The sequence below is a fragment of the Rhamphochromis sp. 'chilingali' genome (assembly GCF_963969265.1).
Source record: "Rhamphochromis sp. 'chilingali' genome assembly, chromosome: 22".
NCBI classification, from domain to species: domain Eukaryota; kingdom Metazoa; phylum Chordata; class Actinopteri; order Cichliformes; family Cichlidae; genus Rhamphochromis; species Rhamphochromis sp. 'chilingali'.
The window spans coordinates 12342739-12367151 of record NC_137950.1 but is presented as its reverse complement, the minus strand read 5'-3'; the positions used below and the strand labels follow the sequence as shown (position 1 = coordinate 12367151).

General features: G+C 39.2%; 2 protein-coding genes across 2 annotated transcripts; both read right to left on the bottom strand.

Moving 5' to 3' along the window:
- Nucleotides 1–481: 481 nt before the first annotated feature.
- Nucleotides 482–15646, bottom strand: LOC308391247 (vesicular glutamate transporter 1-like). Its single transcript, XM_080873807.1, has 13 exons — nt 15061–15646; nt 8949–9201; nt 7803–7921; nt 7590–7704; nt 7399–7486; nt 7195–7281; nt 5519–5655; nt 4924–5073; nt 3715–3847; nt 2860–2970; nt 2611–2738; nt 2442–2511; nt 482–2316 (listed from the first exon to the last, which is right to left on the bottom strand). Exons 1-13 carry the CDS (start codon nt 15120–15122, stop codon nt 2024–2026), a joined length of 1746 nt encoding a protein of 581 aa, XP_080729933.1. The 5' UTR covers nt 15123–15646; the 3' UTR covers nt 482–2023.
- Nucleotides 15647–16939: 1293 nt separating this feature from the next.
- On the bottom strand, nt 16940–20635 carry LOC308390934 (uncharacterized protein). The gene is made up of 4 exons (XM_080873304.1): nt 20551–20635; nt 18989–19196; nt 17918–18067; nt 16940–17514 (listed from the first exon to the last, which is right to left on the bottom strand). Exons 2-4 carry the CDS (start codon nt 19182–19184, stop codon nt 17285–17287), a joined length of 576 nt encoding a protein of 191 aa, XP_080729430.1. The 5' UTR covers nt 19185–19196; nt 20551–20635; the 3' UTR covers nt 16940–17284.
- Nucleotides 20636–24413: the final 3778 nt, after the last annotated feature.

Genomic DNA, 24413 nt, shown 5'->3' with positions numbered 1-24413 from the left:
GGCTGTGCCGTCAAAATCTATTTTTCCGCTTCATTTCCAAATGCTCACAGTTAAGCTCAGTGATCAATATTCTGTCTGGGATGGAGCAGAGCATTAGGGGTAACATGAAACCAAGGGTCAGGAATGTTTAAGACCTGCACACTTAGTGTCTGAATCATGCATGAAACAGAGCTGACATGGAGAAAACAGATGTTTTGTTTTACAGTGGAGTACAAATCAGGCGTGATAATGAACTTATAGCGAGATGTACTCTGTACCGTCTGATATGAAAGGTTAAAACATTAAAATGGCAGCAATGCATAAGGGTAAACTGCCAAATATAAAGATTTGTGACTACTGTGGAAGCTATCACCTCTAAGCTTTATTCTTCAGTATTTTTCCACATTTTCCACATAGATTTAGTTTATAATTAAGAACAGAACATTTAACAATAAATGAATGAAAAATGACAGAAATAGTAAAAATCCTAACATTTAATATCAATCCTATCAGTAAACAGTACCATCCCATTACTAGTTAATGACTAACTAGATACATGACCACATCTACTAATAAAAATAAATTGTCCAGAGAAATGCCATTGGGATTTTCAGCATTTTTATTAACTGGTCTTGGTTTTAATTGATATTTTATGGATTATTAAACACACATGAATTCAATTTAAAGTCCACCTTCAAATGAGAGCGCTACAAAACTGATCCCACAGCCTCAGCTTGGTGCTGTTTGTGCTTTGCCACTTCACTGGAGACAGCAAACTGCTTCCTCTGATGCCAGCCTCAAACACAGATGGAGCAGAACAAAATAATACCAATAGAGGACGTATTAGATGTTAATCATACAAAGCAAAATTCTGTTTTTGCAAAATTTCTTTCTGTTTCTATTTAGAAATAGAAACAAAGAATAGAAACAGAAAGAAACAGAAAGAAAAACAGTTTCTAACCTAAGAGTCTAATTTTAAAAGAGGATGTTGATGTTCTGGAGATTTAAACTAATCCTATATGCTTTTTTTCACAGTATGACAGCTAGTAGGCAAGGTAGTAGTCCACTACATACAGTGGTTAAAAAGTGCATCTAAAATGTCTATGTAGACTTCCCAGAAAGCCAGATGTGGTGTTATTTGCAGATGTTCAGTTCCTTTTTCAGTGGATGAATAAACCAATACTACAGAACATTATATATTGTGTTGTATTGGCACATGATTTTTTTTTCTAAAATGTGCACATTAAGGACAATAATGAAAAAGAAAACAAAACAACCAAAAACCTGTTGGGGCCAGGGGCAGAGACAAGGGGTGGCCATGGGTGGCTATGTTCAACTATATATTAATGGAAAAATTACATCCAGAAATTACTATATCTTCAGCAAACCTGTTTTGCCATGAATGAGAGTATCTCAACAGGTGGTTGCAGATCTTTTTTGTTTTGTTTTTTAAATCAAATAAGGGTGAAAAATAAAAATCAAACAAATATGTTATTATTCTATGTAGTAAATGTACCATTTGACTAGGAAGACTAATACATAAACCTACAGCAGGTTGTTTCTCTCTTGGACACCCCTATGAAAAATCTTGTCTTTGAAACAAATCTGACAATAGATATCAATTTCTCCTAAAAAGAAAAGTCAGTGTGATCATTGTGCGCCTAAAGATGTGTAATCACGAGTGATTAAAATACAAATAAGAGGCATAGAAATGAAATCCATGTCATGTCAGTCCAGTTTCTACAGTTACAATGACTAAGCATCAAAGAACGCCACACCAGGCCTAAAGCCGTCCTCCGACATGTCTGAAGGTGGGCCGGTGACACCATTCTGCCACACAGCGTATAACGACTGCACTCATGCACAAACACATTTTACGTTTACTACTGTCGTCATCTCTACTGTGCAGTCTCTGTGAAATTCTTAATTTATGATAAAATAGTCAGACCTGCTGAAAATTGTCCATCCCCACATTCCCACCAGTTTTTTAATGCCATTGAGTGAAATTCCACATTGCTGATAAACTGTGTCTGCTGGCTTTACGTTATAACTCTCGGTCGCCCTCTCCTCCATAAAGATAATTATTGGTTCCGGCTGGTTGGACATACTCCTCAGTTTTGTCCCAGTCTGACACCCAGCCTCCTCCTCCTCCCCCAGCCATGCCCCCTCCGTTGGGATCCGATGCCTGGTTCGTGGCTCCGTAGCCCGCTCCACCGCTTGTGCGATACAGTTCTTCCGTCTCATTTGCAAGCTCGTCCTCGTCCAGGATCCCGCATTTCTCGTCACTCAGCTGCTCTGGCTCTGCCCAAGATTGTTTCTCTCCAGATGCAAAAATACCTGCAGCAGACACACAAACTCACTGACTGTTAGAGCTGACAAGTATACAGAGTTTTGCTGAATTTTCCTCATTCAGAATTTTTGTAGTTGATCCGGTTAAGCACAAGAAAGGAGACTATGCATACCATAGAACATAACACCTCCATAATGAACGAGTGAGGCAATAAGAAACACGCCCTGCCACTCTTCTCGCGTCTACCAGGAAAACATGAGAGAGAACCATGAGAAAGTTGATTACACTTACAAGCACACATTATTATCAGTTAGAGTCACAAATTCAGAAACAGTTCTCACCTTATGCTTTGTCATGGCACCGACTATAAGTGGGCAGACCATCCCAGACAAGGTGCCTACGCCGTTGGAGATACCCATGAGGATACTAGCATACCGCGGTGCAATGTCCAGGTGGTTGACATTGAAACCTTGTGAGGAACCATTAATATTATTACCATCTTGTGATAAAAACAGAACTATGTAGCTGCTTAACTTTCAGTCGCATATCATTTATGATTAAAATCTTTGAAGGAACACTTCATATTTCACCTGAAATGGCGAAACCAGAGAAACCCACAGCCAGGACCAGGAATGTAATGGCAATGCCTTTTGTGTGTGAAAAACCAACTACCAGCAGCAAGGTAGCCTCCATCCCAAACCCTGATGCAAGCAAGCAAAAAACAGACATATAAATAGTTTTAAAATATAACAGTGTGAGTGCTTATTTTGTTGCCTTGTGTTCACACTTTTCGCTAACCGAATGGGCCTGGAAGTCTTGTCGATTGGTTAGAGATAAGTGCCTTGCAAGCTTCTGCATTTCACTTTGGTGTTTGCTGTTTGGTTTCTCTGTACAATGTAAAAATAGCGGACAGTGGCAGGGCTTCTGTTATTGGTGAGTCATCATTTGCCTTATGTGGTAAATGACTTCTCACCACAGTCGTGTTACTGTGCTTGTTTCTTCAGTGTCGCTTGACTCACTTCAAAGTTAGCGCATGCAGAAAACAACATAAAATTCAAATAATTTTATATAAGATTTTGAGTATGTGCCAATTTAACCTCTCAAAATTAAAGGACCATATATACCCTGCTCCATAAACAATTAAGGGAGCACTTAGTTATTGCATTGTCAGTCTGTCCAGTTTGGAAGCATAACCTGCAGCCCTTACAGGCTGCACAGATAATGAGAGTCCATGAGCGTGGCATGAGAGCTCGATGTCCTTGAATGGGACCTGTGCTCACAGACAGGTGCTGTGTCGATTTACTGGCATTTGCCAGTTATTCTTCACAGATGTGAGCACGTCCACATTGCCCTTGACTTCCCAGGCTGTTTCTGTCCTGTCAAATGTGATTGTTTCCTTTATGCAAGTTTTCGTTTTCCCTTCCCTTTAGTTGGTTCTTTCTTACCTCCACAGTTCATTAGCTTCCTGACATTCGTGGTGGTCATGATGTGGTTGCATCGCAAATAGTCAGCAATCTGGCCACCAATGGGCACAATGATGGTCATAACCAGATGAGGAAGAGCAGACACTATCCCCACCTAGATGAGAACAAGAAAAAAGCCTTAACAGGTGCAAAACATCCATGGAAGTTGGCACAAACAGTGCGATCTCTGCCATGTTATTGTACGTACATTCTCAGAAACCTGGGTAAGGAAATATTTTACATTTGGACCCAAGACTGTTCACCACTCTATCGCAGCAACTTCTGTCACTACAGTTATAATCTGCCTGGACTGGAGCTCAAGCTAACGTGCTTATGAGGCACAGAAAAGTACATATTCATATAGTTTCTTCCAGACTTTAAGGTGCAGTTTTGAAAGACAAACTACATTCAAATACAAAAACAAATTTAGAAAACTCTTATTTTTCACCAAGATTTTAAATAAAAATTTAAGTTCATTAAAGGTCAAAGTTGAGCTTGAACATAAATGTCAGCAGTGTAGATATAGCATATGCAAAAGCATGGAGAGAGGTGTACAACACACTTTTTATTTTGTCAAGATAATGCTCTGAGACATAAGAACGATGGCTGACATCAGGATCTTGTAATAAAAAATTCAAGGTCCAGGATCCTTCCTGCGGAAGGAACATAGAGAGCATTTCCTGTCAATGGGCAGTTGCACTCTGTGCATTCTCCTGTTGCTTATTTGCAGCAGGGTGGTGCAGACCATTGTAATGGTGCCAGAATGGCTCTAGAAATCCTCCCTAAAGCCATTGTTCTTCTGGTACTCTGGTTTCCTCAGTCAAACATACAGGATATTTAATTAGTGATTCTAAATTGGGTGTATGTGTTAATATGAGACAAAGCTTTGAATGACCAATAACACTAAAATAGAAATGCTTCAGTGTAACAGCCTATAAATGAATTGATATTAAAAAAAATGTTCCATAGAATAACACAATTTAAAAAATTAAATTTTAGTAAATTAAGGTGAAAAATTGTTGTCAGTGCTTCATGATTTGTCAATATAAGGTGTGCAAACTGCAATGGTACAAATGAGGACATTTAAATTTACCACTGCAGTGGCAAGACACGCAACCAAAGCTGCAGTGATGTCCTTTATTTTCTGATATAACTGCTGAAAGGTTTTTGCTTGTCGGCTGCACGTGTTACCTTGCTAATTTCAAACCCAAAGACCTCCTCAAAGTAAGCAGGCTGGCTGATGAGGAGCAAGTAGAAAGTCCAGCTTCGGCAGAAGTTGGCTACGATGATGGCATACACTGGCATGGAGGTAAAGAAGGCCCTCCACGGTGTGTTGAATTTCTGTAAGGGAAAAATGTGATGATGATTTTAGTGATTTTGTAAAGAAGTTCTCTGATTTTGTCTCAAACGTGTATAGCTCTTTGCTTGAACACGTAACTAATTAATTTCTTAAATGTTTTCCTTTGAAACAAACGACCATCACAAACGACAACAGAGCAGGGTGTGTGGAACTGAGTTTTGCTTGACTGCAGATACAGAAATGAGTGCTAACAAAGAGTTTCTAAATCTGTCACTGTGACAGATAAACAATTGAGCTTCTGACTCAGTGTTTGCTTGTTTATCATCTCCGTTATCTCACTTTGAATCAGCATATAAACTCACCTATTTTTAAGAGGGGTTTTTTTTAACGTGGTTTCATAGCAATCCTGTAAACTAGTGAAATGCCCTTGAATGAAGTGCAGTGTTTTAATTGAGAGATCTTGAGAAATCTGTTGCATGTACTGACCGTTACTGTAAATTGGGCTGACTCGCCAATGCTTTCCTCAATGTATTTCCTCTCCTCCTCGGTGATGGTGGGGTGAGCTGCCGGACTTTCATACGAGACCAGGATCCAAAAGCAATACCACATAACACCAAAACTTCCTGGGGAAGGAACAGGCAGATTGGAGAAAAAAGATTATTTTTTTACACACTAACTCATTTGTTATTACAATACTGTGCAAACAAAGACCAGTCATTTCTTTAGATTCTTCTTCCAAGTAGCCAGACTTTGCTGTAACTTTTAAAAGTGGTCTTGAGCAATGTTTCTTTAGTCTTCATGAGTTTTTCTTTAGACGTTGATTACTTTTCAGGCCAGTTTTTGTACCCGTGCCTGACTATGTTCAGAAGAATGTGTTTATTTGTTAAGCCACGTGACACTGAGCTGATCCGACTCGAGGGATGAACCAGTGTTGTGTCTACACATTGCTAGTACAAATAATTTGCTCCATTTCTATCCAAAAAAAATATTTTTTTCCACCAACAAAGTGATTCGCAAAGACCTGTCTGCTGAATCTTTAAGCACTCAAAATACTTGAGATGTGCTGAGCATATCTCAGCATGCTGTGCAGTGCTTCCTTTAAAAGTTTTGCCGAAACTGGACAATTGCAGGTCAAAAGAGGAAGCGGCACATCTAAAAAAAACTATCTGCAAATGAAGGCGATCCGAAAGTCCTTAAGAAAGAGTAAAAACGTTGGTAGCACTTCATAAAAGTGTCACACGGTAAAATAAGTGCTTAATTAATCATTTATATATCATTACTCCTCCTTAGTATGTGCTTTATAAATACAGATATGTTTATCTGTCTGTTATTGTTACATCATGTACAACTATCACTGGTATTACATCACTACTAATAATCATAATAACATTCATAATAATACATCTGTTTTTATGAATGTCAAACTAATGAGGAGTAATGCTGCAAAAATAATGAATTAAGCACTTGCTAATACCTTAATAATGCCTAACACTGTGACTTTAAGTGCTCCCAAGAAATACATCAATCTATTGTTCACTGAAGCTTCAACAGAGTTTGTCTCAGTGGGAGGGTGGCTGTCAAGAAGACAGAAGGGAAACAGGGAAAACACACAGTTGTGGATTGGCCTCCCCAAGTTTACCTCAGCACTAATTAGGAATGTAGGATCCCCAGAGAACAAAACAAAAGGCAACCAACATCCAAAGAAGAGCTTTGAATGTCCTTCAAAGAGTTCAGATTTTGTGTGCCAAAGAATCAAGGTAGTCAAATATTGACTTTCAACTTTGTTACAATTGTACTGAACTATTGAACTAAAACTGTTTTTGTCACATATGCTGTTTCAATAAATTGCTGCGCTGTCGAAAAATAAAAAGAACTAAGGCATTGCTCAAGATTCGTTCCACGGTACTGTGTCTGAACGTATAACAGTTTTGACATGACATGTGGTGTAATTTCTTTTTTACCATGAGACTACATCCTTCTGGTATTTATGGCGCTGGTCTGTTGTGGTTTTCCTTTTCTCATAGTTTCATTATGAGTGAGGCTCTACTGTGTGCGTTCAGTGTCGTCGCAAGCATCCGCATTTTCAGTTAGCTTATTAGAAAAATGCATATTCATTCCAGACTGAAGGGTTTGAAATGAGGCCCAGGTTAAAGGCGTCTTACCATACACATAGAAGACAGATGACCATCCTGAGTACTGGACTAGGATTCCAGCTAATGGCATGGCAATCACAGCACCAGCATAAGAACCTAAAACAGGAAAATTTTGATTTTATTTTGATATTGTTTAGATATATTTGTTGTTAATTGTCTTAATCTATCACACATTGTTTGCAGGCAGAGCAGGGCCACTGATCACGGACTCACCACAAAAGGCTGTTGTTGCCAGGCGACTTCTTTCAAGAGGTGGTGCCCATTTGGCCCAAATACCATGACATGCTGGGTATGAAACTCCCTGTGGGAATAGGAGTAGAATGTAGGAATTTGCATGATTGTAAATAATCTCAACTGCATTATGTAAACAGAAGCACATTGCACTTCAGGGGAGAGAGAAGCACCTCCACAAGTCCTTGAAAGATCCTGACAATGATAACGCAGCCAAAGTGCATACGAGCTGCTGTAGGAATGAGCATGTTCAGGAAAGATGTTGCCACTATAGCAAAGCCAAACACCCTGAAAAAGAAACAAAACATGGAGAAGAAATTACCCCATTGAATATGCTGTGCGACAAAAGGTGATTATTCCTTGCACGGTGCAGGAGGTTAACAGACCTGTTTGCTGCAAACTTTTGACAAATGAACCCTCCTGGGATTTGAGTTACAATGTATCCCCAGAAGAATGAACCGTGGATCATTCCCACCGTTTCAGGATCCCAGTCAAACTGTGCTTTCTGTTGGGACACACAGTAAGACACATCATTTAAAATCATATCTGGATATGTGCAGATGAGTTATTCTTTCACTTCTCAAAAGCAAGACTGTATTTAACATCATCTAAAAGTGGACATTAGATAATTAACAGTAAATAAGAACCATAAAAAAACAGATGCTGACCACTACTGACATCTGCTGACCAGCCACAAGTATTCCACCAGATCTCTCAACTATATCAAACATTCACTAGCTGGGCCCGCGTCCTCATGTTAGGTTTGACAACGTTTAAGTAGGTAAAGGTGAATGCTTGGACACGAATTGAGCTGCGGTTTGGGGGGGGCCTCAAAGGGAACTGCCGGCGGCTCCCAGGCCTGGCAGATCCCCGTGTACTAAATAGCATTGAAGAAGTTAAAGAACTGAAAAGGGGAGGGAGGGTGAGACACGTAAACAAGAGGGAATAGCTTGTAGAACTGGGGGAAGCTATAGATGAGAACCGGAAGCAGCGTGTTTGGAGGCGTGGTCCAATACTTAATATCTAATTATATCAAACAGCTGGAATTGGAATAAACCTTTTTCATAGCCAGTATTTTGTTTTTACTCTGACTTTGTTTGATTTGGTGGGTTGGTTTTTAGGATGCCTGCATTGTTCAGTCCTGGTTAGTTGCGGAAATTTGCTCTTCTCTTTATGACTAGTTAGCTTGGGATCATAGGAGGTGCTGCCTTCAGGTGATAATACAGAGAGAAATCATTTTCATGAAAGTACTGCTGTGTTAGTTTTAATAATCTGACACTTTGTTACGCTTACTCGTGTTTTATCATTCCAGTCAGTGTAACATTTTCTCATGTTGTTAAATCCTAACTCAGCATTTTATGAGTCCATTGGACATATATAGTCATATGTAGGGTACCTAGCACAACCCCCCATGGCCAAAACAACCTTAAAACAACATAAACATAAACAGTCATATTACACAATATGTAATTTGGCTGTGTCACTTCAGGGGAGAATTTAACATTAACTCAGACTCATCTGCTGTCACTCACCACTATAACCTCCTTGTTGTCTTTGAAGATGGTGTGGCTGTTGACCATGCTGACAATAGCCACGCCCAAGTTACACCGGATACCGAAGGAGATGCAGAAACCAATGCCAGAGAGGATTGCGATGATGTAGCGCCTGGGCAGACCGAAGCACGTGCAGTCCACCACAGGCATCTCCTTCTCCTCCACCAGCTCTGGCCGGCCCTCTGCCGACAGCTCGATGGTCTCGCCATTTTCCTGTTTCTTCTCGATAGCTCTGAGAGGAAAAGTGGGTAGATTAAAAGTGTCATCTACATTTAGGTCACTTTATTGTTCCTGTATCACAAATCTGACAAGTTATCTTTGAAGAGGGGGTAGATAAACTGTATTCTTTAATAAAGACAAAAATATTTGTATTTCTTATCTCTTAAGCATAACTTGCTAAAGAAATAACCTTGAAAATACACAACAAAACACTCTTGCATGCAAATGAGTCATTTCAAAAAGCTTTCTCCTAGCAGATAGTATTGTTTACTGATTTATTTAAGCTAAACAATGATTCATAAGTGACAGGAAATAACTAGGTTCAACAGTTACTAAGTCCTGAAAGCCTAATGCATGTCATTGATTTAACTTCGGAGGAATCAGTAAGTGGGCCTGAGGTTTTCCAATCTCCTGCTGGCACAGTGAAAACAGATCCTGAAAAGCTTGTTGACTGACAACTTGGCCTGATGAAAGTGAGTGGGTTTAGATGTTCAGACAGTCCTCTTGGGTGTCTGTTTGACTGCTAAGTCAAGCATCTTAAAAAAAAAAATCACAGTCAGCACAAATGTCCATTAGCATCCCACTGCTGGGACCTGCTGTTAACACTTTAACTTATCACATTAAGTTAATACAATCAGGATTTCTGCGCTGCACCCTCACAGAAACCGCCAGCAAAAAAGAAAAGCCTAAAGCAAGCTGCTCTTCTGCCTCACTGCAAAACCCTTAGAAACCACACGGACTGTCAGCCTCTGACAAGCATCAAATATGCATCTAAATGTAGCAGTCATCTATTAAACATGACATGTGAAAAGCTGAGTTGTAAGATAAGACCACTGCAGGTCCAGCTCCGATCGCAGAGATGCACAGAGTATGGCTATACTTCGCCAAAGCACATCCACAAACTCAAACCTGCAGCTTTTAGCCAAAAATCAACTGTGCAAATGTAGAGCAGAGATCATGGGAATGTTTTGTTTGACAACTTGTACTGAACGAAAGGAGATTAAATGAACCAGATTAGCATTCATAACCGACTCTTCCTGATTTTTAATTACCCACAATTTTGACAGGTTAGGAAAAGACTAGAGCAGGTTATGATACTGTAAATCACATTCATTGTATGATTACATGGAATGCAACAAACACTTCAGTGAAACAGTGACAAAAAAAAAAGCAATCATGGAGGCAATAATCAATAAAAGTATCAATAAAATCTAATTTATATTGGATGTATAACTATATCCAGTTTTATCTTCTTAGGGTCAGTGCATCTAAAAGCCACAATAGTTTCTATGTATTGTTTCATGTTTCAGAGGTGGACAAGTAGGAAGTGACAGATCAGTTTTTAGCTCATCCAGCTAAAGGACCAATGAGTTCATGATGCCGTTGGTCTAGCCTGTTAGAGCGTTAGTCAGATCACACTTGTTATTAATCTCTGGCTCTCTTCTACAGCAAGTCCTTCATCCTGTCTTCTTCCTCTGCCCCCAACCAATCACAGCAGATGGTCGCCCCCCCCCCCCCCCCCCCCCCCCCCCCTCCTGTTAAAATGGAGTTTTTCCTTCCCATTGTCGCCAAAGTGCTTGCTCATAGGGGGTCATATGATTGTTGGGTTTTTTTCTCTGAATGTTTTATTGTAGGATCTACCTTACAATATAAAGCGCCTTGAGGCGACTGTTGTTGTGATTTGGTGCTATATAAATAAAATTGAATTGAAAATGTAAGAATAGATTTTAGTGAAACTTAAAACATTGATCACCTAATCATGGTCAAGGTCACATTTGCCATTTTACAGGCAGTATCTTATAAATTGTGAAACATTGAGCTGGATGAGTTACTACATCACTGCCCTTTAGGTTTTATATATACAAGTGAGCAGCTTCTATTGACCTGGATCAGCCATGCAATTTGAAAACCTCTTCCACTGTTGTATACGTCGCTGTGGTAAATGTGATCACAGTGAACCTCTGATGCATCACCATACTCTTCCTAACCAAACAGACATTGTGATCATTGTAATTATTAAGGAGACTGAAGGATGGCGTGAGACATTCAAGACCAAACACAAACAAAGCTGATAAAATTATCCAAATCAAAATATGCACACAAAATAACCTTTCACACGCTGAATTTTGTACAAAAAAACCCCAGTCCTGATGGCACATTTAAGTGATTCTTATGATTCTGATGCTGTAATATTTTTTTCCTAGATTTAAGTGTATTTTTATCTAAGGTCACTGAAGGTTGACAAACAAAGGAAATCGCAGAAGTGACTAGGACATATGACAAAACACCTCAGGTCAAAACACTTCCCAGATCTCTTTTTTTGTTGTGAGTAAATCTGTGTGTCATACTTGCGATATTCAACAACATTTAGAGCTTGTTCATCTAGTGGCAAAAGCTTTTATAAGTACATCTGTTGTGTAGGCCCTGGAGTTAAGGCAGTTGTTTATATCACGCTATGTAATATATTTCCTGCAGACTTTAAAATGACATGGTTATTACCAGAGAACTGCTGTGAGGCCATTTGTGTTCCTGCCAACAAATCTGTCCAGAACATTCATACAAAATACCAACACGATTGAAAACAGCTATGCCGTTATAAAACATGCTCTGTTGGTAACTGTAAGCAGGGGTTCCAACAATCTTCAACACCGATCAAATATTAATGATTTTCGTTGTTAAATTATTAATATCGCTGGCTCTCTTGGACTATTTCTGTCTGGGCTGGCCTCTCTCGTCTTTCTTCCTGTCTCCTTTTCATCTTTAACTCTGCTCCTTACCGGCATCTCCTCTGACTCACACATATTCTCACACATAATTCACAGCAGTCCTTCCTTATTTTACACCAGTTTATTTCCCTAGTGTCCATATATGTAGTTTTTTTTCCACTAGCTGTACACTTGTAGTGCTTTCGGTCTCACTTTACAGTAAAGCTCTCTCTACTTATGATGTAATTTCTCAACATTTGCCATGTAATTTTTGTCATTTTTAAGCATCTCAAAACACAACTGACATTTTAAAAGGAAAGGTATTATTAACACTGAGCATTTCTATGCAATTAACATATTTTGGGTATTTTAGAAGAAACAGCCAATGATGTTTCTTCTTCTTACATTGCAATTGCACATTATTGTTAAGGGCATAATGTGCATAATAGAATATCATAAACACCCCTTCTTTCATTCTAATTACACATTGTTTTGGTGCGCAAGATGTAATATGCTTCAGAGTTGTCCTATCTGATTAAGGGGGCACTCCAAGTCATTTATTTAGAAGGTATGTCCACCAGAAAACACAATAAATGAAGTACAATGCAACAAAATGTGGACAATCTGAAAAGGGGAGATTACACCATACAGCCAAAACTGCTAACAACACTGTGTAAAGAATGAAAACGTGTCTGTATTGCCTTAAAGTTTTGTATTATATTAGAAATAGTCACATTATAAATTGTGCCTCCTTCTAAATTAATCTAAAGGTGTTCAACACTTCAAAATGCAGGTCTCGTTTCCTTTAAAACCTCCTTGCTCTGCTGCACTGACATTTTAGACTCATTTGGAATCAGTTAGTATTTTCGATACTGAATATTACACCCTAGACTAATTGTGGTGAAAGCATTTTGACAAATTATACTATAGGTCAAGGACTTTATTATAAAGGGCCACTATATTTTTAATTTTATACTGTATCAGTTGCAGTGACTTTTCATGACTGACCCCAGGTTAAGGAAAATCCGTCGTAATCCCTAAAAGCTGCCTGACCTTCTCTCCCTTTCTCCCGTTACACCTTGTAGAAAAGCCCAGATTGAATCATTCCTGTGGAACAATTGAACTCAATCCCAAAAAAGTAAAAGTTCTGAATATTGGAGTATAGCAGAGCTGAATTCTATATTTCCTAAATCAATACAGTTCCGTCAGCGGGTTAATCTCTTAATTCAAACATCAAGGACAAATGTAGGGCAGACCGTCAACTCGGACACCTTGGAATAATTGATTAGATAAGAGAAAGTTGATGGTCTGAAAATGCTCCATGGCATTAATACAAACTTAGTGAACTAAGTCTCCTAATATAAAATGTTAAAATATCCTCTATCCGCTCATGTGGCAGTTATAACGGACGAAGGAAAAAAGTATTAGAGAGTTAATCATAAAATACTCTCGAGGAACGAGTTTTCCAGGTAAATGCTTTGAGGATAAAACCTGAGATAAATAAGAGATTCAGAGTGTCTTTGAGTCAAATTCCTGCTTAACCTGAAAATAAAGACAAGTACCAGCTGTCTACTGTGATCACTGACTGAAATCACAGACGATCGCGTGACTGCTAATTTGCGCTAATCAATTTTGAAAAGAAGAAGATGACCCTTGAGAAGTAAACATCAGGCGGAGAGTTGTATAATAAAACAGGCTAAAGGTTTAGTCATTTACAACAAGTAAATAAAGAGTCATTTTCGAATGTAAGGTGCGGATTTCGCGTGCGGAGAGTCGGAGCGGTCAAGCAGACCGGTGAGCCTTTTACGCAAAGCAGCCAGGTACAGCACGTGAGAGCAGTGCGCTCCAGTGAGATGACCTGCGCTCTCTGCCGCAGGCCGGGTGTCCTAATCCCGGCTATGAAGGGGGGGGGGGGGGGGGGGGGGGGGGTGCGCGGGCGAGGGACAAGATGACAAGCTATGTGGCTACTAGAGAGGAAGAGAGACGTGGCCAAGGTGTACGCCCTGCAGGGATTTACGTGGGCCGACAGCTTGGACGGGGAGATGCTATTTCTGGAGGGGATTTAAGTGTTTAGACGCTGCATCAAATCCCGAGAGAAAGAAAGGGGAGTCCACCTATGAGTTTCTTGCTATCAAATAACTGCCCAGGTTCTTACACGCTATTTCTCAGGAGTGCCCAATGAAGGTTTTTGCTTTGTTTTGTTTTTTGCCACCGAATGTCAACGGAATTGGTTGCACTGTCGCTATAAACCTATAAAAGTGTCCCAATAAGTCATTAAAATGATACCGAGTTCTTAAATGTCTGTTTTTCTGTTATTCTAACCGATATATAACAAGTTCTTATGACAAAATAGCTGTTTTTTTTTGAAAGAGGTTACTGTCTACCAATGAGATGTGAGATGACCGGCTTCTTAGGCCTGCTTTACGCTAAACACACAGTTCCTCTTTCAAGAATAATTCGAGCAGATTATCAACATTGTCTAATCTCTAAAAATGGTAGAAAGTGAAACACAGAGTTTTATTAGTCTTTCAGAAAATTCCAGATGGACACCCCCTCCCCTCACACACACACACACACACACACACACACACACACACACACACACACACACACACACACACACACACACACACACACACGGTGTCACAGTGTCTCTGTAATGTGACAATGTAAGAGCACGGCAAGCTTAGGAGAAATGGATCCAAATATCGATCCAGCGCGTCATCTTACACTGAGAGAACATTTTGAGCCTGAAATGTAACTTCATTCTGTTTTTTTGTTCTTCGGGAACAAAGAATGATACACACTGCTTATAAAAGAGAGTTTGAAAATTAATTTGGGTTTCTTTTTTAATCTCTTATCAGCTACTTTAAGTCGCCAGTGCCACATACAGCGAGTTATTGTGTACACATTTCTTATATGAAAGATTTATAAGCGGACACATATTTCCATATTATTGATTCGGGCCTCTGGACATTATATTTCTTTAAATCTTCTTAAAAGAAACACTGATAGACTAACAGGCCATGTTTCAGCATCAGTAAGATTGAACTTCCCCTCAGGTCCGCAGCTTAACCGCTAAACACAAAGCTCCTTTTTAACATTAAAGGTCATCCAGCAGATGTTTCTGCTCTGTTTCTGTTCCCTGAGGAGGAGATTTTACATACCCGTATATTTTCCCAAGAGTTTTGGCTGCCACGGCCTTAAACCTGTCCGGCCGGACCTCCATCCTCACGTCTCCAGGACCGGCCCAATGTGCAGTCTCTGCGCGCTCCCGACTGAGCGCACAGCCTTTCTCCTCTGCTTCCCGGCTTCTTGCTTCTTACTCACATTAAAAGAACCGATTTGGTTGGGTCACCAGCTTTCGTAACTCACGCTTTCATGTGAAACGAGACTCGTAATTAGCGACAGACTGTCCAGAGATTTGACTGAGCCTCCTTCAAGTCCCTTTATATAAAACCAGTCGAATATGCATGTTCAGCCCCACTTTTCCGGATACCCTGTCCAAACAAACTTCGTCACACTGTTTGGTGTCCGTAAAGGTTCACAGAGAGTCGTAGGCAACTTTCGATAAGATTCATATCCAAACGTTGTCTCTGGCCATGGTCCTGAAACAGATTACTGCTGCCGCTAATCTCTCCAAGTGTGTAGTGAGAGGAAGGTATACGGCACTTCCTTCCTCGTTTTAAGCACCGACTATCCAAGCCGCGGCTATTCTTGGACTGCACAAGCCTTGAATGGGGAGTTAGTGTAAACACTGTCCCACCAAGAATATTAATAGAGTTTCTGGGTATTTGTAAGAAGGTACGCAGACTCACCTCGGGACAGTGGTTGTGGATTAGATTGCAGGTTTTTTCGCGTTTATGACCAGAAATAAATTTTAGAAGGATTGAAAATCAATAGAACATCACAAATGGAGGAGGCGAGTCTTGATCTCTTCATGATCTGCACCTTACCAGCAGGGACAGAGGCAGGGCTGCTATATGTCATTATAAGTTAATGGAGTCACTTATTTGGTGCGTATTGGCGAGCTGCTTTCTTTTCGAGACATTTTTTGTTACATATAGAAATGTCTAAACTAGCGTAAAACAGGCTTAATGTAACTGTATACTGTAGATAGAAAAAGTGGAAAAAGAAAAACTGCATTGAAGTATTTTATGTATGTGGGTCGGTCTTTTAAAATCACATTTTCGTTTGTCCATCAACAAAAGTGTCAGTATTGATTTTATCTTCCAGTCTCTTTACACTGGAAGTGCTGCATATACAGCTAGGTTCATGAGGATTTGGACAATAGGAGCTCTTTTTATAAACAGTCCCTCATTTTTAGAGGCTCAGATGTAACTTGACAACTGAGTGAGAAGCAGTTTCGTGGCATTTCTTTACCTTGAGAAACTCGCCATTGCGTTCATTGTTTTATAACTGTGCCTGATTGTTGATTTGGCCACTCATAAAGTTGTTGCTGCTTCTCTGATAGATTTATTTGGGCTTTTTTTCCCAACCCAACAATGGCTTCCTTCATATTAACCAGCATCTCTTTGACAGTTCCAGTGAAAACTGCTTAAAAGTCTGTCATTAATCTTCAGCCTCTGAAAATGTTGAACTTTGTTTGGCTTGAATTTCCTAAATGTAATGTTATTTATGTTTGTTAAACCCCTGAATTAAAGCTGAAAGTCTGCAATTCAATCACATCATGGTTGTTTGATGTAGGAACCACTGTGGTGGTGTGCAGAGACACTATAGAAAATCTTCTTACTATCTAAATATTAAAGATGTACCTAACTTTATATTTTCAAAATCATCAAATATAAAGTATTATACATAAAATATCAATTCTGAAACAGTAGTCAAGATAGTTTTAAAGAGGCAAAACACCTTTCCCAGTCCAAGAGTCTGTATTCCTTTAACATGCACAGATTAAATCAGGCGTGTTAGGTTTATTTTGCTTAAGTCATTAGTTAAACTTGCACTGCAGCTCATGAAGTAATTCATGGAGCTGTAATTGTTTATCACAAAACTCGAAAGACATATTTTTTTTAATTTGGAGAGTTTATTTTCTAATTAGAGGGTGGTGCAGCTTTGATAAGATGCTGGAAATATCTAGTTTATTATGTGTAATAAACAAAAACACGGCAAAAATGACTACAGTTCATGCATATGACTGTGAATGAGAATAATGGGCAGTGAGGTTAAAGGAAGTCATGATTAACATTAACAGAACTGGATGTGAAGGCGCCGTATATCGCTAAGCTGTGCCTTAGTTTCCTCTTTATTTTACTGCTGTTGAGTAAAATCAAAAATGAGTCTATGTGTACAAAAAAACAACACAAACATTCAAGTAACTGTAACTACTCCCTTATCCATCATTCAAAAACAGTAACCTACACAAGCATGTCATATGTAACTCTTCTCCAGATCCTTTGCTGATATAGTTCTAAGAGAGCGAGAGGAGAGGAAGAGGGCAGGCAGGGGCATGGCAGATGGAGGAGGGGACAAACTGGGTGGGACAGAAATTATGGATGGAGTGTCCGAGAGGGAGCCGTAACCGGCTTTCTGCAGGTCCATTACACTGGAGCTGACGGAGGCGTGAAAGAACACAGGGGGGGGGTCCAGGGAGTCTGTGTCTGCAGACAGAAAATAAAATGCACTTTTAAAAGTTTTCTTTAAATAGAAAAGCTTTTTTAGATTTTAGCCTTAAGATAATGTAAGGACAAGACTCCAAAACAACAGAAAATCAAACATAATCAGTCTTGTTTATGGCGTATAAATTACAGATTTGCATTTCCACACACTAAAGCATCACTTTGCCTCTAAACAGCAGCAAACAGGAAATGCTTTGCTATCAACAAATCAGACAGAAAAGATGAGAGAGTAATTTTCCCGCTGATGATAATTTATAAGTGTCTTATAAGTGTTGCTGTTGACAGTCTCTCAGGAATAGTTTCACATGCTGCCACACAGGTTCTGATCATTTCTGTTTCCCACTCAAATTGAACATGGTTCTACCTCAGAAACAATCAAAGCTACCTGGGTCATTGTTGAGCTGGGTGTGCATGTACTGCTGTTTGGTGTAGAACTTGTTGTAGATGCAGTACACTGCAGCCATCAGAGCAAATGTTCCCATGGCTGCTGCGATGAACAGACCCACTTTGGCGTTATCTTTGTCTACAAGGGCATCTGCAGAGGCACAAACACAAGACGGTGTTCATCAGAGCTTTCACGTAAAAATCCTTTTAAAATTGAGATGGACAGGAATTCAGCATTTAGCACTGCCAATTCAAGCAACTGCAATATAAAAATCCTAAATAGTTCCCAGAAGTCTAATTTTTCAAACAATACATGTGCCATTTGATTATAAACACTTTACATTTAGCTGTCCAAACTGAGCCACTCAGATATTTTCAGTGGGTATAACTTAACTTTCTTCCATCTCTCCAATTACTTGAAGTTAATGTAAACTCTTCTGTGTTGTCCAAACTAGTCAGCCTGTACTTTTTAAATTGAACTATAAGCAGCATCACATTGTAATAGAAAACATATTATTTTTATATAACAAAACATCAGTGGAGTGAACTTGAAATGCACTTGACAGCACTTCAGTTAATCATAGCATGGATCAATCTGCAGTCTGTAAGCTCTTACTGAAAACATTGAACTTTCCATATACTCACACAGAACACTGCAGTGTTAATGCATTAAAGTGCAGACTGAAGCTGACAAATAAGCGTCGGCTGGTCATTGCTGTTGCTCCCCTTTCTTCCTGTCTGTCTTGAAAAGATGCAGTGATCCCTACAACGGTGTAACCCTGCACACGTTGTGCTCTGCCCAGCCTGACATGGCTCATATTGATGCTTTCCTATTAACCCTAACCAAAGGTGATATTATGATGATATTAGGGCCATACACTCCTATTGAAAAGTATATATCTAACTTTGAGTAGTACTTATTTAATCTAAAAAAAATTGTTCAAGTTTTTTTTTTTTTTTTAAAGGAAGAATTTACATGGATTTACATGGTACAATTTTTAACTAATTATCTTGTCTCACTGCTGGATGGCAGTGAACATGAAGCTCTCTTCACCAGTGTTTACACACTTACATGTCCGCATTGCGTTTAAATTATTGGTTTCCTCCTTTTGGAGTAGGTCCCTTATGTGTGGGGGTGGAGGAGGAGGAGCTGCTCCTGGGGCCTTATGGGCGCTGATTTTCTGCTCAGACTCCAGCGTGCTCTGGGAGCTGCTCAGCGGAAATATCAACAGGAGACACAGAGCCGCCAGGCACGCCATGTTGGTCATCTATGAGTACACCTACAAATAAAAACAATGCTTATAATAAAAATAATAATAAAACACAAAACCTTTGCTTCATTAGTCTGCACTCATGTTAAAAGTGAAACATATACATTACTGTGCAAAAGTGTTGAATCATCTCTTGTTTTTGTTTATGTTTTCGTTTCTTGAGCAATAGTTCTTCAGGCTTTCTGAAGGTCTTTCAAAGTTTTTCTTTGGTTTTTCACTCACTTTCAGTCCAGTTGTGTACCTGACCATTTTCAATGGAGTGTTTTTTTAGTTTTTGTTCATTTGGTAAGCCTTTTAACAGTGACCTATGACTCATTCAACTATAAAAAGGCACATGACTCAGTGAATGATCTAGTGTCTTGTCTACAAATAACACACAACTTAAACTGATTCTTTTAACACTTTATTACTAGTAGTTTTTAATTTGTTCCCATTTCTTTGGTTGAATCTTTTTTTTAATACCAAGGCTAAAACAGTTTGACAGGCATAAAATTGTATTTTTGCACCAAACGGGGGATTCTCAGTGTTATTGGTTAAAAACCTGGCAGATAATCTGCAGTATGTGCTTAAGGAGGAGACTTTTGAGGATAAATTGAAGAACAGACAAAGTGCCAAACCTAAAAGAATGCCCATAGCAGATGATTAGCAGTCAAGATAAATTCTAAGGGACGCCAAACCACACAAGAACTGGTCTGAATATCAGGAAACAGGTTTTATGGAGCATTCATTTTTTAGCATGGCAGTGTTCCCAGAAATACTGCCAAAGCATAACTGGATAGAAAAACACACATTGAAACACTATCAGTCATGGATTGGCCTCCCCAGAGCTCGGACCTCAACATTACTGAAGTAGTGTGGGATCCTTTTGACAGAAATGGAACAAAAGGTAGCCAAAATTCAAAGGAGAGCTTTGAATGTTCTTCAAGAACCCTGGAGAACTATTCTTGAAGACTACTTAAAGAAATTACAGGAAAACTTCAGCCTGTGTTGAAGAATAAAGGTGTCCGAGACAAATATTGGCTTTCACGCACATTTGAATTGTACAAACTGTGCTCTGTATACTCGTTTGCAAGTGTTTCAGTAGATTACTGCAACTATTTCCAATTTTCCTAGCAAAATATAAAGAAATTAGGGATAATTCAAGACTTTTGCGCAATACTGTGCATTGTACAACAGTTATGGTGACAAACTCAAATGATCAAAAGAGAACTGCAGATGCTTTCTTCTACAGTAATAATTTTCATGTTGTAAACCAGACCCATTCCTGCTTTAAAAACACATATCTGGAACCATTTAACTGTCTATCAAATATTCACTTACTGTGACAAAATAATAATAATTAATATAAATTATCTGTGCTTACCTGAGGTCAAACCAAGGCTGCCGTTTTTCTCAGAGTTGGGCGTTGGTCCCTTCCCCCCTGCCTCTCTCAACAACTGAGCTGAGACTGCATCCAAGACAACTGAAGTCCCCAGACACTGAATATTTCCAAGGGGACATACGTGAGCACGCCCAAGCATATACATGTGGCAAGTGCTAGGTTCAGGTAGACACAGATATCTTTTTTCCATTACTATGACTTGTGAAAGTTCAAAATATCAACCTATTTGCTAGTATTATTCTCTAATAGATATTTTTTAAAGTAACTGCATAAATCATACAGAACAGCGTTGAAACTACTGCTATGCACAAAGTCTGGAAGAGTCTGGACAAATATGAACATTAAAAAGGTGTCTGTGAAATTCATGTATTCTTTCATCATCTGTAGTGATTCAGACAGATGCTAAATAATGTAGAAAGTAGAAAGCATGTACAATCATAAAGGTGGAGTTATTATGCCTGCTTCCAGCTCCAAATTGTCTTTCTAACTCATACATGAGTTGCTTTGCATGATTTACAGTTAATTATAATGTTTATTTTTCTCATACACCTTTACACCTTAGTTTATTTGCTAATTTTTATTCCCTTCAGTCCAACTTTCTCCTGATTGGTTGCCCCTCGCGATCCAAGCAGCAGCTGTGTGAGCCTGGTTTGGTCACAGCTCAGAGCTGTGTCTCTGTTTTTGCTGCTGGTTGGATGAAATGGTTTTTGCAGCACACTCAGGTAGCACAGGTAGTGCAGCTCCTCTATCATGGCACAAGAAGGTTTGCTGTGTCTCTGAGCACACTCTCAAGAGTGTGGAGGAAATAAGGAGATGGGCCAGTACACTAGAGTAGCTGGACAGAGCAGCAGAAGGGCATCAACCGGGCAGCAGAACCGATATGTAATCGTTTGTGTGATGAAGAAAAGGAGGAGCACAAAATGACCTCCAGCAGGCTACTCAAGTTTCAGACCATATTGTGGGAAACAGACTCTATGACTGTGTCACGAGGTCTTAACGTCCGTTAGTGGGACACGCGATCACAGCCCAGCACCACCATGTAGCTTCACTGGCTTTCACCAGAGAACACCAGAGCTTTCAGTCCAGCCAAGGAATGCTGTTCTCTTCACAGATGAGAGCAAATTCATGATTAATAATACGGCAGAGCACTCCCTGAAACATCATCCAGCATGACCGGTTTGGCAATGGGTCAATCATTGTCTAGAGAGGTATGCACACTGGCACTGCTCCTCCTGCAAGACCAGATACTGCTGCTCCTGTTGCTGAGTTGAGTCCTCAGCAGAAGTCAGTCAGGAAGATCGTCTGTGTCCAGCACCTGCTAAAACATTTTAAAGACTGTTTTGTTGTAGTCGCTCAAGTGCATCAGGTGAAATGGAGTCACTATGGTTGATGCTTCCTAACTGCACAGACTGATATCTCCGAAGTTTAACTGACTGTGTGATATACTGCAATGATTAACAAAGTTATTATAAAAAACTAAAGCTAAACTAAAAACTAAACACTGTAGTCAACTAAAATAAAAATGAAAACTAGGCTTTTGGAAAAAATATAGCTAAACGAAATTATTTTGTGAACTTAAAATAATAATATTTATATTAACAAGAAAATGTACTCTGGAAACAGAATCTGAACTGAGCTACAATAGAAAAAGTTGAAATGAAATAAAACTACTGGTAGCCTCAGGTGCTACGCCTCAGCCTCCTGACAGGGGGCGCAAGTCTTCATGAAGTTGTAGAGCACATGCCTGCCAGGTCGCCTCTGAATTACCTGTGTCACCACAGGCAAACATAATTCACTAAGTCTTAAGGTATGAATGCTCTTAATCTTAATCACAGTCTGTTCTTACATGTATTGTCAGGACAGCACACATCACCACACAGTGTCTGAACTTCATTGCCTGTTTTTGTCAAAGATCTGTTTAAACTCATTAACTTGTGTTCCCAAGATTTTTCAGAAAACTTGACCTTTAACCTTTACCTTACCTTACCTTTAGTAAATGCACTTATGGCAGAGGTGTCAAACATAAGACAAACACTCAGACCCACTGGACTGATTTTAAAAAGGTCAATTTTTGTGTGTTGCCTACCGATTAAGACCTCCCCCCTTGTCATTCATACGACACCAAGACGAATAAGATGTAGATGAACAATAAAATGATAGAAAGTTCCCATTTTTTCACTATCTATAATAAAAATTTCTGACAAATTTGGCAATGAATTGACAGAAATTTTCCTGTCATTTTATATTTATTTCTTACAATGAATGTTTAAAGATGCATGCTGACAGACTTTTTTCACTTACTACAGCAGCATGTATTTATCATGTGGGAAAATTGCACTTCTTTTTCAGGATTTAAATGTATTAAATGTGTAGTTACACTCTGAATATTAGGAGTGAGCAGACGTACAGCCCTTTCAGCTTAATATTCTGACAGTTAATCATCTAAGCCAGGGGTGGGGGACTCCAGGCCTCATGGGTCGGTGTCGAGCAGGTTTTAGATGTGTCCTTGATCCAACGCAGCTGAATTACCTCTTCAACAAGTCTTGACGTTCTCCAGAGGCCTGGTAATGAACTAATCATTTGATTCAGGTGTGTTGACCCGGGGTAAGGACCCAGGCCCTATTTAAGGACTGAGAGATAAGAAAGAGAAACAAAACAAAGAAAAGCACTGACTGTTCTCTTTATCTGACAATTAAAACACGGATTTGAAAGCAAAAGCTACAATAGACCCACCCCCTCATGTTTCATTTCACCTGCACTCCTGTAAATGAGCTGCTGGGGATTTATAGAAAATGAAAAGTATTATGTTCTTTCTTTCTGTTACAGCTGGAAAGAGTCAGAAACAGCTTCTACTCTTTCCAGCTGTAACAGAAAGAAAGGCTGTAAGAAAAACAAATGTTCATATTGTCGTTGTATCATTTTTGTTGTAGCTGCACAGACATTTACCTCTCGGCGGGTCTCGATATGCTTCAACTTTCCCAGAAAAATAATTGTGCTGATGGGCAGCAACACCCAGCAGGTAGTGGAAAGAGCATGTTTTAGTGCAGAACAGGACAGCAGAAATCTACACTTTTTCCATTATCTATCAAAACTTTATGAACTTTAAAACACGAATGAGATGCTAAAGTTTATTAAGAAAAGAACAGCAACAAATAATACAACAATAGTGTCTTACATACATTTTGAACACTACTGCAATGTCAAAAGAAATGTTTTTAAAGTTACAAGAATGCTAGGATGCTTTTAACGGTTTGTTCATTCTGCCCTATTAGAGCTAAAGGCCCCCGGGATTAAACAGCATAATGATCCATCAAGTCAATTCATTCAACTATATCCTGATAAAACGGAAAAACTACACCAGAAAACACACTGCAGCTGTGAGACGATATCACAGAGCAATGAAGTCTAAAAAATATATTAATCTTTACAAAAAACATACACAAAAGGTCCTTTAGGCAATTTTCCATTTACAACTACAAAAAAACTACTCAAATGTTTAGCAATAAAAACTATTTTACATGTACCATTTACATACATACACATCATATAAATATCTTTTTATCTTTTTGTTGCATTAGCATGATGTCACTTGACAACAGCTTCAGTCAGTCTTTGTACTCTAAATACACAGATGTGCAGATTTTGTTTTGCACTGACTTTGTTACCGAAGAGTTTAAAAAACAGAGGACATAAAAACCTCACCACACACTTATCAACTGTGTCCTTGAACAAATAATGCTAGCCTGCATGTTTATTATAACCTGGGCAGCTACACCTGCTTACGTAGTGTAAAATGTCTTATCGAGTTCAAACACAGAGTCTGGTCTCGGTTGTTTTTTTGACTG